The 11,444-nt window shown below is 27.6% G+C and overlaps 2 protein-coding genes across 5 annotated transcripts; one reads left to right on the top strand and one right to left on the bottom strand.

Moving 5' to 3' along the window:
* The first annotated feature begins 416 nt into the window (after nucleotides 1–416).
* On the top strand, nucleotides 417–7,070 carry Lap1 (leucine rich repeat containing protein 7 lap1). 4 transcript variants are annotated; one of them, XM_074254407.1, is made up of 12 exons: nucleotides 417–498; nucleotides 600–910; nucleotides 1,314–1,463; nucleotides 1,633–1,994; nucleotides 2,070–2,236; nucleotides 2,676–2,811; nucleotides 2,884–3,885; nucleotides 4,168–4,358; nucleotides 4,457–4,552; nucleotides 4,712–6,085; nucleotides 6,161–6,232; nucleotides 6,324–6,744. In XM_074254407.1, the coding sequence occupies exons 5-12, from the start codon at nucleotides 2,081–2,083 to the stop codon at nucleotides 6,498–6,500; spliced, it is 3,204 nt and encodes a 1,067-aa protein (XP_074110508.1). In that variant the 5' UTR covers nucleotides 417–498; nucleotides 600–910; nucleotides 1,314–1,463; nucleotides 1,633–1,994; nucleotides 2,070–2,080; the 3' UTR covers nucleotides 6,501–6,744. The 4 variants fall into 4 exon arrangements, 3 of the variants coding, with proteins under 3 accessions (XP_074110508.1, XP_074110509.1, XP_074110510.1); XM_074254408.1 differs by lacking the exon at nucleotides 1,314–1,463; XR_012480496.1 differs by lacking the exons at nucleotides 417–498; nucleotides 600–910 and adding an exon at nucleotides 6,754–7,070 and having other exon boundaries at nucleotides 1,000–1,463; nucleotides 6,324–6,574.
* A 2,280-nt stretch (nucleotides 7,071–9,350) lies between these two features.
* Dbct (Dihydrolipoamide branched chain transacylase E2) lies at nucleotides 9,351–11,292 on the bottom strand. Its single transcript, XM_074253269.1, has 5 exons — nucleotides 11,090–11,292; nucleotides 10,874–10,983; nucleotides 10,182–10,809; nucleotides 9,709–10,104; nucleotides 9,351–9,640 (listed from the first exon to the last, which is right to left on the bottom strand). The coding sequence occupies exons 1-5, from the start codon at nucleotides 11,126–11,128 to the stop codon at nucleotides 9,410–9,412; spliced, it is 1,404 nt and encodes a 467-aa protein (XP_074109370.1). The 5' UTR covers nucleotides 11,129–11,292; the 3' UTR covers nucleotides 9,351–9,409.
* Nucleotides 11,293–11,444: the final 152 nt, after the last annotated feature.

The raw sequence follows: 11,444 nt of genomic DNA, 5'->3' as shown, positions 1-11,444 counted from the left end.
GTGTTTTTGTTTATATTTATCTATCAATTCTACTTCATCTGATAATAATTAAGTATTATTACGATAATAATAATAATAATAATAATAATAATCGATTATAATTATTTTTATAAATTACTCATAAATAATTATTTCAATTAATAACTATTTTTTGTTCAAAATTTTTAATTGTCGTATGAAAATTAGATTAAAACAAAGTAGTATCTTTCACTTGATAGCAAATTTTTAATTATTATTGATTTATTTGATTAATTTAAAACCTGATTTTGTAAATATATAAATAAACAATTTTTTTTTTTTTTTTTTTTTTTTTACAATTAATTTAATTTTTAACAATTAACAGTCAATAAAAAAAATATTAAAGTACATTTCTTCAATTTAAAAAAAAAACTCTTTTTTACAGGGATATTTTGAAATTTAAATCAAAGAAGACTACTTTTTAAAATATAAAAATATAATTTATTTAAATAACCAAAAATAATTTTTTTAATTTTGTTGGTGAGTTTGTTTCTTAAACTAAAATTAAGAAATTTTTTAAAATATCAAAAACAATATAAATAAAATAAAACAACTAGTTTATTAAAAAATATAAATTATAGGTACGGTCCTGGGAGTATAAAAATAAACATATTTTAAAAAAGAAGAACTGCGACGGTAGCGCTGTTGATAGCTGTTTCATGAAGTTTATTTAGTATAGACCAGAGTGAGAGCTAGAAGAGGGAAAAAGAAGGAGAGTCGAGCCAGAGCGGAGTAGAGTCGGGACGTCGGGACGTCGGGACGTTGGGAACAGCAAGGGGATCAAAAGAGAGCAAGCTAAACTGGCTGTCAGTATTGGTGTTGTATTCTGTGTTGAGCTGTTGAGCTGTTGAGGTTGAAGAAAATACCTACCTACATACTAATATATATATAGGTATATGTAATATATAATATATATAATATAAAATATAAAATATAAAATATATAATAAAGAATACAGCCTGTGCAGTTTGCACAGATATTGTGTATATTATATAGAGGATGATACACGTATAATAAATATAACAGCAATACGAGTGTTGGAGGCAAAGCCACAAGCAATGTAAAGCCAGCTGCCAGTGACGGATCACTCTGAGCTCTGAGCTCTGAACTCTGGAGAAGCTCCGTTAGCTGTTAGTCGGCATACCATCATACACATACTCGATACTTTTATACACCTCACATATATAATATAACAACATTTAACGCATAACATTCAACTTTTATTAACTACTTATTTCATAAGTATAATTGTGTTAATTAAAATTATATCACTGAATAGTAGTGATATATTTCAGTGTTTATTATCATCATCATCATCATCATCATCATCATCATCATCATCATCATCATCAGCAGCAGCAGAGATAATAGTTATTAAATTTGGATACGTAATTCTTTGAAACTTAAACCTCTTATCGATCATCCCCGTGGCAGAATGGACTCTGGTAGGGACAATTTGTGTTTAATTTACCATTAAATATAATGTATTATATTTAGTACTTGATATTATTATTATTATTATTATTATTATTATTATTTTTTTTTTTTTTTTTTTTTCAACCTTATTGGTAGCATATTTATTGTTTTATTCACGAGATATATTTTTATTAACAGAACCGTGATCCTGATTGTTGTTGGAGTTAAAAATTGAGTGAAAATAAAAAATAATCTGGGCCACTTTGGGATATTTCGTTGAGGGTGATGAAATATTCAAGTTATTGGTTAATAAAATAGTATTATTGGTGGTATTTTGAATTAAAAAATAATCATACGGCTGGTTGGCTTAACGGGTTCAAATCATTGATTAATTGAATTTACAAGGACCAAGACTGAGGGAGAGAATGATGTGCCTGAGACCCAATCGAAGAAAATGCAACCACACATCTGTAATATTTTGTCACTACCTATGATTTTATTGTGCTTGAAGCTTTGAACACATTGCACATGTTGTTCGTCGGTTCCTGACGATCGAAGGGGTATTTATTATTACTTTAATCAATTGTTTAAATATTTAGTTAATTTTAATTATCATTTATTTATTCATGTTGCAGACGTATGTGAAATGGGTAGTTCTTGGTGGCAATGCACTGCATGTTTGAGAGCACAGGAAGAAGACATTTGTGAATTACAACTTAATCATTGCAATCTTTATGATGTACCACCAGATGTGTTCATTTATGAGAGGACACTGGAAATGCTTTATCTTGATGCCAATAGAGTAAATTTTTATAATTATTAATTAAAATTTATATTGTAATGAGCTTTTCAGAGTACATTTTCATTTTTATTTTATTTTTTTTTTTTTTATTTTTTTTTTTAATACAAAAAAAAAAGCAGACAAATTGATAAAATAAGTAGAGCACTTGTTTAAAATAGCTCAAGAGTTGATAGATATTATTTATTAATTATTAATTATTAATTTATGAGAGTAGTCTAATGGAAGCAGTTATTTAAAAGTTTCTTAAAGTTAAAAATAACTTTTATTAAATAATTAATTTACAAAGTTTGTATACTTAAGTGCTGTAGAAATTGATAACTTAAGTGCTCTATGTGCTGTAATCAATCTAAAGTTTCAATTTTACTTTGAAATACGTGTTTAATAATCTTTTATTATTATAATTAATTTTTTTTTTTTTTTTTTTTTTTTTTTCTCTTAGATAAAGGATTTACCGAGGCCATTATTTCAGTGTCATGAATTACGCGTATTGTCATTAAGTGACAATGAAATTACAACATTACCACCCGCCATAGCGTCACTCATTAATCTTGAGAGTTTAGATCTCAGTAAAAATAGTAAATATACTTATTACAATTAATAAGAAAAAATAATGAATTGAATATATATTTTGGTATTTAAAATTTCAGGTATAAAAGAATTACCAGATAATATAAAAGAATGTAAAAATTTACGTTCAATAGACTTGAGTGTAAATCCATTCGAGCGTTTTCCCGAAGCAATAACACACATAACAGGCTTACGTGAATTATATATAAATGACGCGTATATTGAGTACTTACCAGCTAATTTCGGACGGCTATCAGCTCTAAAAACCCTGGAGCTTAGAGAGAACAATATGATGACACTACCAAAATCAATGAGCCGTCTGGTGAATCTTCAGCGTCTGGATATCGGCAACAATGACTTCACAGAATTACCTGAGGTGGTTGGTGATTTGACAAATTTAACCGAGTTGTGGATTGACGGGAATGACATCCGGCGTATTCCAGCTAACATTGAGCAATTGTACCGGTTGAACCATTTCGATTGCACGATGAACTCGATTGACAGTGTTCCTGCGGAAATTCAGGGCTGGCGTGATGTATCGATAATAAATTTTTCCTCCAATGAGATTCTCCAATTACCCGACTCGCTCTGTTATTTACGTACAATAGTAACATTAAAAATAGACGATAATCAATTAAATTCACTGCCAGACGACATTGGACAGATGTCGAGCTTGGAGGAATTGATAGTTACGAAAAACTTTCTCGAGTATTTGCCATCTTCGATAGGGCTTCTCCGTAAATTACACTGTTTAAATGCTGATAATAATTATCTACGTTCGATACCACCGGAGATCGGTAGCTGCAGTGCGTTATCGCTTCTGTCGCTGCGGTCTAATAATATAACAAGTGTACCGCCGGAAATCGGACATTTATCCTCCCTCTGCGTCCTCAATCTCGTAAATAATTGTATACAGTTTCTACCAGTCTCGATGCTTAATTTAAATAATTTAAAGGCGCTTTGGCTGAGCGACAACCAGAGCCAACCGCTGGTACCTCTACAACAGGAGTTTAATCACGAGGAAGACATGATGATACTCAGTTGTTTTATGCTACCTCAGAAGCAGCGTAAAGATCTTGAACGTAAGTTTTTTTTTTTTTTTTTTTTTTTAGTTTAGTTTAGTTTAGTTTATAAATTTAATTAAATTTTAATTACTGATAAAAAAATATTCTAATAAATTCTTAAATCCTACGCTGCTAGTTGAGAGCGGTGTGGTAGATGAGGAATGAAAGGGTAAAGTAAAATTAGTAACAAAATAATAATAATAATAATAATAATAATAATAATGATGATGATAATAAAAAAAAATTAGTTATTTTTAAATTAATTAAATTTTTTTTTAAATCCGTGGTTTTAATTTAAAGAAATGGAGCAAGCAGTGGGACCAATTTCCGGTTCAATTGTTGGGACTGGAAGAAGAATATGTTTTGCCACGGAATTAGAAACAGAGGTCCCGAGACAATTACATCGTGCACCTACCCCGTATCCTAAAGAGCTGCGCAATTTAGCTCGCCATGCACGTAATCTCCATCACCAATCTATACATGATCAAAGAGTGAGTTATTTTGAAATTTAAAAAAAAAAAAAAAAAAAAAAAACTACAAGCTTGTGACAAATTTAATTATTTATCTAATTTGTAAATTTATTATTTAGATTAATATGGAGCGAGAGGGTATGATAAAAGAAGCTATTGTTGCTAAAGCAACTCCCATGATTAACACTTCTATTGATCATAATTCATACCACGAGGTAATTAATAATATAATAATTAATATTTTATTAAATAGAAAAATATTTAAATATATATATATATATATATATATATATATATATATATATATATATATATATATATATATATATATATATATATATATATATATATATATATATATAAATGAATTTCAGAACTTGTATCTAATGTCAAGAGATCAAATGAACCCAAAACAAAATCAAGTTGACGGTCCAAGTTTAGATTACTCCGAAGAAAGTCGTCCAGTGCTGGCATTGGAAAAATCATCTCTCGAAATACGAGAAGCCAAGTGTATACGAAACTCCCAAACAAACGAGAGTTTATCACGACCGCCTACAATTGCGGACTACGTGAGCTCAACTTGGAAACCCGAGGAGTACTCGAGGACAAATACGGCTAAAATCGTCGAGTCGGAAAAGTTAGCAGAATCTTATAAGAGTCCCAACGACAACAACGGGGTCGAGTCTTTGGGAAATAGTAAACCGGGTAATGAAATTCCATTGGCACCACCCCCTTATCACATAGCCGCGGCGTTCTCCAAACAGGCTGCCTTTTTTCAGCAAATGAATCGACTCAATACTGATACCGATGCTAGAGGGATCGGAGGAGGTCAAACAAGAGGAGGAGACGGAATTAGAGATTGTGGCAGAAGAGGATTAATTCCGTACCATAATGACAATCATTTATCGAGTTCATTTAGAAGTAAGGAGAATCGTTTGATAAATATTAACAGCAGCAGCAGCAACAGCAGCAGAAATAGTAATAGCAATATTAGTAATACTGATGACGTTGTTGACGGTAACTGCGGCGAGAGTATTGTTGAAACGTCGTCGATAATTAATGTTAATATTAATAATAATAATAATAATAATAATAATAATAATAATAATAATAATAATAATAATAATAATAATAATAGTAATAGTAATAATAATGATCAAAATAACCGTAATTTTATATTTCGCGAAGATAAACCCAGTAGAATACCAATAATGCGTAGTATTAAAAATCCCGAGTGTTCTATTTCATTGTCTGACAATGATTCTGTTTCGATAAACGAGAGAAATGTTTATTCAAGTCAAGATGACTACGACAGATATCAGCTCTTCTCTTCTCGGGATAAGAGTCACGATGACATAAATAACACCCCGACGTCACCTATTACGGGTAGAAAATATCGCAGCCCATTGTCCTCCGCTCACAATCAACTAAGACATTCAGATCGTTCTTGGAGATTAAATGGCAATAAAGATGAAATATCATCACCCTCACCACCAGTCATCCCGATGACGACGATTTCTGTGCCGATGGTTCACCAAAATGATACAAACCATCCTTACACACCCTCACTTTCACTTGATAATTCTATTGAATTTCACAGTGATAAAAATAACTCAGGTCGTAGTACTCCTGTATCTCTTTCTGTATCTAATAATATTAATTGTTCATTCAATAATAGTGGCTCTGATATTTATAAATCAAAATCCAAAATTAAGTGGATGTTTGGTCAGCATAAAAATGTTAATGTGGTAATTGTTATTTTTTTATTTAATATTTTTTTATTGCAATAAATCAATCTTTGATTATTTATTTTATTTTTTCAGATACCAGTAAAGATTAGAAAAAATCCCGGACTTGGTTTCAGCATCGCTGGCGGTATAGCAGGAAATCAAACTGTAAGGTTTATTATTATTATTATTATTATTATTATTTTTCCAATTATGTTTCTACTATCGAAAAATATTTATTTTTCTTTTAATTAAACAGGGAATAATAGTTACAAAAGTAAATCCAGATGGACCAGCCCAAGGGACGCTCCGTCCCGGTGATAAAATCTTACAAGTTGACGGAATTGATTTTTCAAACTCAGATCACGATCGTGCGGTTGCTATTTTAAGGTCAACTGGCGAAATTGTTACAATGATGATCAGTCGGCATCAGTGAATAAAAAATATTATAAAATAAATTAACAAAGCAAGATAAACAATTATAAGCATGTTATTGAATTAACTATAATGGTGAGTTTGTCATGACAATTTTCTATCTTTAGATTATATATTTTCGATTAAGTATATATACTAGAAAAAAAAAAAAAAAATGGCTTGATTTAAGAGAAATAGAATAATTCTTAAGCTGATAAAGTTTTTCTTGAATCAAGTGTTTTTTTTTTTTTTTTTTTTTTTTTTTTTTTTTTCAGTGTATACATATTTTAGTTTTCCAATGTCAACATTAGACTGATTAGTATTTTCCGTACTATTTTCGCGCAATGTTCCACTTATTTTCGGGACAAACTATAAATATATGAGTATTTAATCAATTGTGTTTTCCATAAAATGCACAAAACAAAAAGTACCTTTTGTATTTACAAATAATACTAATTATTATAATTATTATTATTATGTGTATATTTACTCGGAGGATTTAATTTTTGTTCGTAGTTTTTGTACTTGAAAGAAAAATATTTAAATCTATTATTATATTAATTATTCAATAAAAATTAGCATGCGCACATTAGTTATACGCACACATTTATATTTTTCTCAATACTCATTGTCATTTAAAATTATTTTATCAACTCATTACCTTTTTCTGTGAGTTGATAAAATAAACTCTTTATTAATTTATTAATTATAATAATGAATAAACAAAATATATTGTATATTAATTATACAAAAAAATTTATATAAATATATATATATATATATATATATATATATATATATATATATATATATATATTACTTTAAAATATATAATTATTTAAAGTCAACGATAAATGATAATGCCAACAAAAATAAATATGAAATATTCTTTTATGTGCCGTAATTTATGAAATACTTGAAAACAAAAAAAAATTATATATATTGTATACTGTTGTCTACCAATTAAATTATATATATTTATATCACTGGTTAAAATGCAATTGTATAAAATCCAGGAGATATTTTCTTTATTAAATTTATTAATGGTTTCATTTTCCTTGACTTATCAAAATGCATTTAGTTTTTAAAAATTATGTTGACTTAAAAATTTTTAAAATTAATTTATTTACGATAAATTGAGATAATAAGTTATATTTTTTTATTTTTATATACGGCACTTATTGTTTAGACAGACAAATCTCCTGGTTTATTGTATAGTTAAAAATTCTAATGGTTGTTCGCAAAAAGAAATAATAAACATGTACCTAAACTTATGCTAAATAATCAGTCACTTTTTTTTTTTTTTTTTTTTTTTTTTTTTTTTTTTTTAATTATTGAGTGACTGAAATTTATAAGACTAATCCTCGCATATAAAGAGAGAAACAAAATATAATAAAGATTCTTAAAAATGAATAATTCACAAATTAATAATACTTTCCAGTGATACGATAGATCAAAGTAGTTTTTCTGTTGTAATTATTTTTAACATATCGATTTATTTATTTGTTTTTATAATAATTGATATGTTAATAATAATAATAAAAATATTGTCAGTGTGTGTTAATCTATAGCAATAATAAATTAATTTAATTAAAATAAAAAAGAAAGCGTGACGCTGCCATAGCTAAACGTTCTGATTTCTCTCTTTTAATTATAAGTAATTATGTAGTTTTTTTTTTTTTTTATTTTTGGTAATAAAAAAATTTTGTATAATTTTTTTTTTTTAGCAAAAATTAATAAAATATTAGCGGTAAATTGATTTTTCCTCTAAAAATATTCTTTTTTACAAATGAAAATGATACTTTTGAATAAATTAATATTTATAATTAAAAAAATTAAAAAATAAATGAAATTTTACCTAATTTTTTTGTTATTAAAAATATTATGACTGCATAAATACCAAAAATAAATCTATAAACTTGTAAATTGTATCACAAATTACTAATAAATGGTAAACAATATGGATAAATAATTAAGAAACAGAAAAATAAATCTAAAGCATTTAAAATATTTGAAACACTAGATGACTAGTCATACATATGGCCCGATCTATGAAAAATAAATATTAAGTATATTATAATATAATATAATAATTTATAAAATAAAAAAGATAGTTTTATGACAGAAAAGGCCATTTCCGTGTTAGTTAACCTATAAAAATATAAAAAATACGTAAATGATTGCGCATAAAAATAAAGGTCGATGCAGTTTACCGATAACTATAAATTTCAGGTACATCGTAAACTATAACTATATAATAATAATAATAATAATAATAATAATAATAATAATAATAATAATAATAATAATAACAACAATTAAGATTAATAGACTCTGCGATTAAAAAGTCATGGTCACGGAAGTGGAAGTTAATCTTCTGGTATGCTGGGTGCTCCCGATCTATATGTATAACAAATTATTTTTTTTATAATATATACTCTTTTAATAATAAATAATAATACGAGGTGAAATAATATCCTCAGTTATAGTTGTTGAGTCTTTAGTCTTTTATAGATTATTATTATAAACAATACTATAAACGGGGTGATTAAAAATACTTAAATTTCTTTATAAAAAAAAAAATATATATATATAATATAAATTATGTTTTGAAATGAGTGACAAAAAAATTCTGTATATATGCAAGAGGATGACAATACTCTCAATCAATATCTCTTCTACTTCAAACTTGACAGACTGACTATGTTTTTTGGATGATTTGTATCTAAGTAGATAGTTTTAAATCATGTTAGCATTTGAAAATATAATTATGATTACTATGGTTGATTATAATATATATGGAACCATATCATTAAAGTTTACGTTGATTTCGGATGTAAATAAATATAAATAAAAATTAAAAAAAAAAATATACACATATATAATTCTGTATATTTATGATAGAATATAAAAAATGACCTATATAATTATTTATATCATTAAAAGAGATGGATTTTCGAGATAGAACTTCCAGAGATTGGAGAATCTGGCTACAGTCGCTCCGTCGACGACTCGGTGATCAGCTGCCCAACTAACAGATATAATGTTTGCTGATTTAATGTTTCCATTTTGGTCAAATCGTGGTAGTTTTTGTAATTTTCCGATAACTCCAATTATTATCTGAGGTGGTAGAATCATTGGCTTGGCATATGTTCCACCGATCTATAAAATAAAATAAAAATAAAATAAAATAAAAGATTTAATTTATATTATCAATGATTAAAACTCACAGCTCCAATATTAGATAAACTAAAAGTTCCACCAGTAACATCGTTGAGAGGAAAAGCAGCCTTCTGACCGAGAGCTTGAAGTCGATTAAGTTCTCGAGAAATATCAGTAATTGTTAAATTTCTTACGTCCTTGATATTAGGAACCACCAGCCCCTGAGGAGTATCCATAGCTAGACTAATATTGTGACTTTTAAATGTTTTTAATGTTTGGGCTTGTTCATCGAGCCATGAATTTAATCTTGGATATTTTTCCAATGCCTTTGACGTTGCCTTAACAAAGAATGGAGTAAATGACAATGAAATTCCCTGGTTTTCGAGGTAATCCTTTGATTCATTACGTAACTCGATTAGCTTTGTAATATCGCACTCATCGCAATAAACAAAATGGGGAATATTCTGAAATAATAATAATAAATTATTAAATATTAAAAAAAAATAAAATAGAGGTAGGTATTCATTTTATTTAAATTTACCCGAGACTGCGACATAGTTTTCCACATGTGTTTCTGATATCCCATCAAAGGAATAATTTTAGGGTCTCCGTCTTCACCCTCCCTCTCCCTCTTCCTCTCCCTTTGGTTTATTACAGATTTAATAAATTTTCCGGAATCTTTATCGAGAAAAGCTAAAAGATCTTCCTTGAGAACTCGCCCGGCTTTTCCCGTTGCCGGAACCTCTTTAAGATCAATATTATTCTCAACAGCCAATCGTCTGACAGCTGGGGTGGTGAGTATTTTGTTGTTATTATTATTATTATTATTATTATTATTATTATTCGTCTTGGAAAATTCATTTACAGCATCTTTGGATTGCATCAGGCTGAGCTTGATGATATTGTTATTGTTCTCTTTCTCGGTAGGTGATATTGTTTGTTCATTGACAGCAATACGGGAGGAACCGGGTGGAGCAACTTCTTGGAGGGTATCATCTGATAACTCAATATCTACCAAAGCATCACCGACAAGTGCCATCTCCTCAACTTTATAATAAAGTGCTTTAATTTGCCCGTCGTAACGACTTGTTATTGTTACAGAGGCTTTGTCACTTTGTACTTCACAGATATTGTCAAACTGTGATACCTTATCGCCTGGCTTTACAAACCTATAATAATTATTAGCACTATTGTTAATTAAATCCTTGTTAATTGTATTTATTAATAAATTACCATTCTTTTACGGTGACTTCTTTTATTCCTTCACCAATGTCTGACAATTTAAAGGGAATCACTGGTCCATTTTTTATGCAAGTTATTGATAACAATCTGTTACCTCTGCCCTAAAAATTAAATTTATATTATTATTATTATTATTATTATTATTATTATTATTATTATTATTATTATTATTAATTTAATAATTGATTATTTAAAATAAATACTGACCAATTTAATAATTGGAAAAAATCTAGCTGTCCAAGCCATAGATTTTATTTATTCACTGAATATAATTGCGTATGGATCCAACAGTTGATACAAATTAAAATTTATTGATATATAACTCACTGATAACAACACTGTGTCCCAACTTTAATCACGATTATGATTAAATTTGCTACTACATAATATACGTCATCTATCTCCATATGCTGTTCAATTTATATAAATCTTTCTTAAATAAATTATTATTATTATTATTATTATTATTATTATTATTATTATTATTATTATTATTATTATTATTATTATTATTATTATTATTATTATTATTATTATTATACTAGTTGCTAAATAAAATCGA

The sequence above is a fragment of the Cotesia typhae genome, unplaced genomic scaffold (genome assembly GCF_013202065.1).
Source record: "Cotesia typhae breed Kobodo isofemale line unplaced genomic scaffold, CoteBio_Ctyphae scaffold_13, whole genome shotgun sequence".
In the NCBI taxonomy this organism is placed as follows: domain Eukaryota; kingdom Metazoa; phylum Arthropoda; class Insecta; order Hymenoptera; family Braconidae; genus Cotesia; species Cotesia typhae.
Note: the sequence above shows the minus strand (reverse complement) of the source record. Positions and strands in the feature narration are given on the sequence as shown.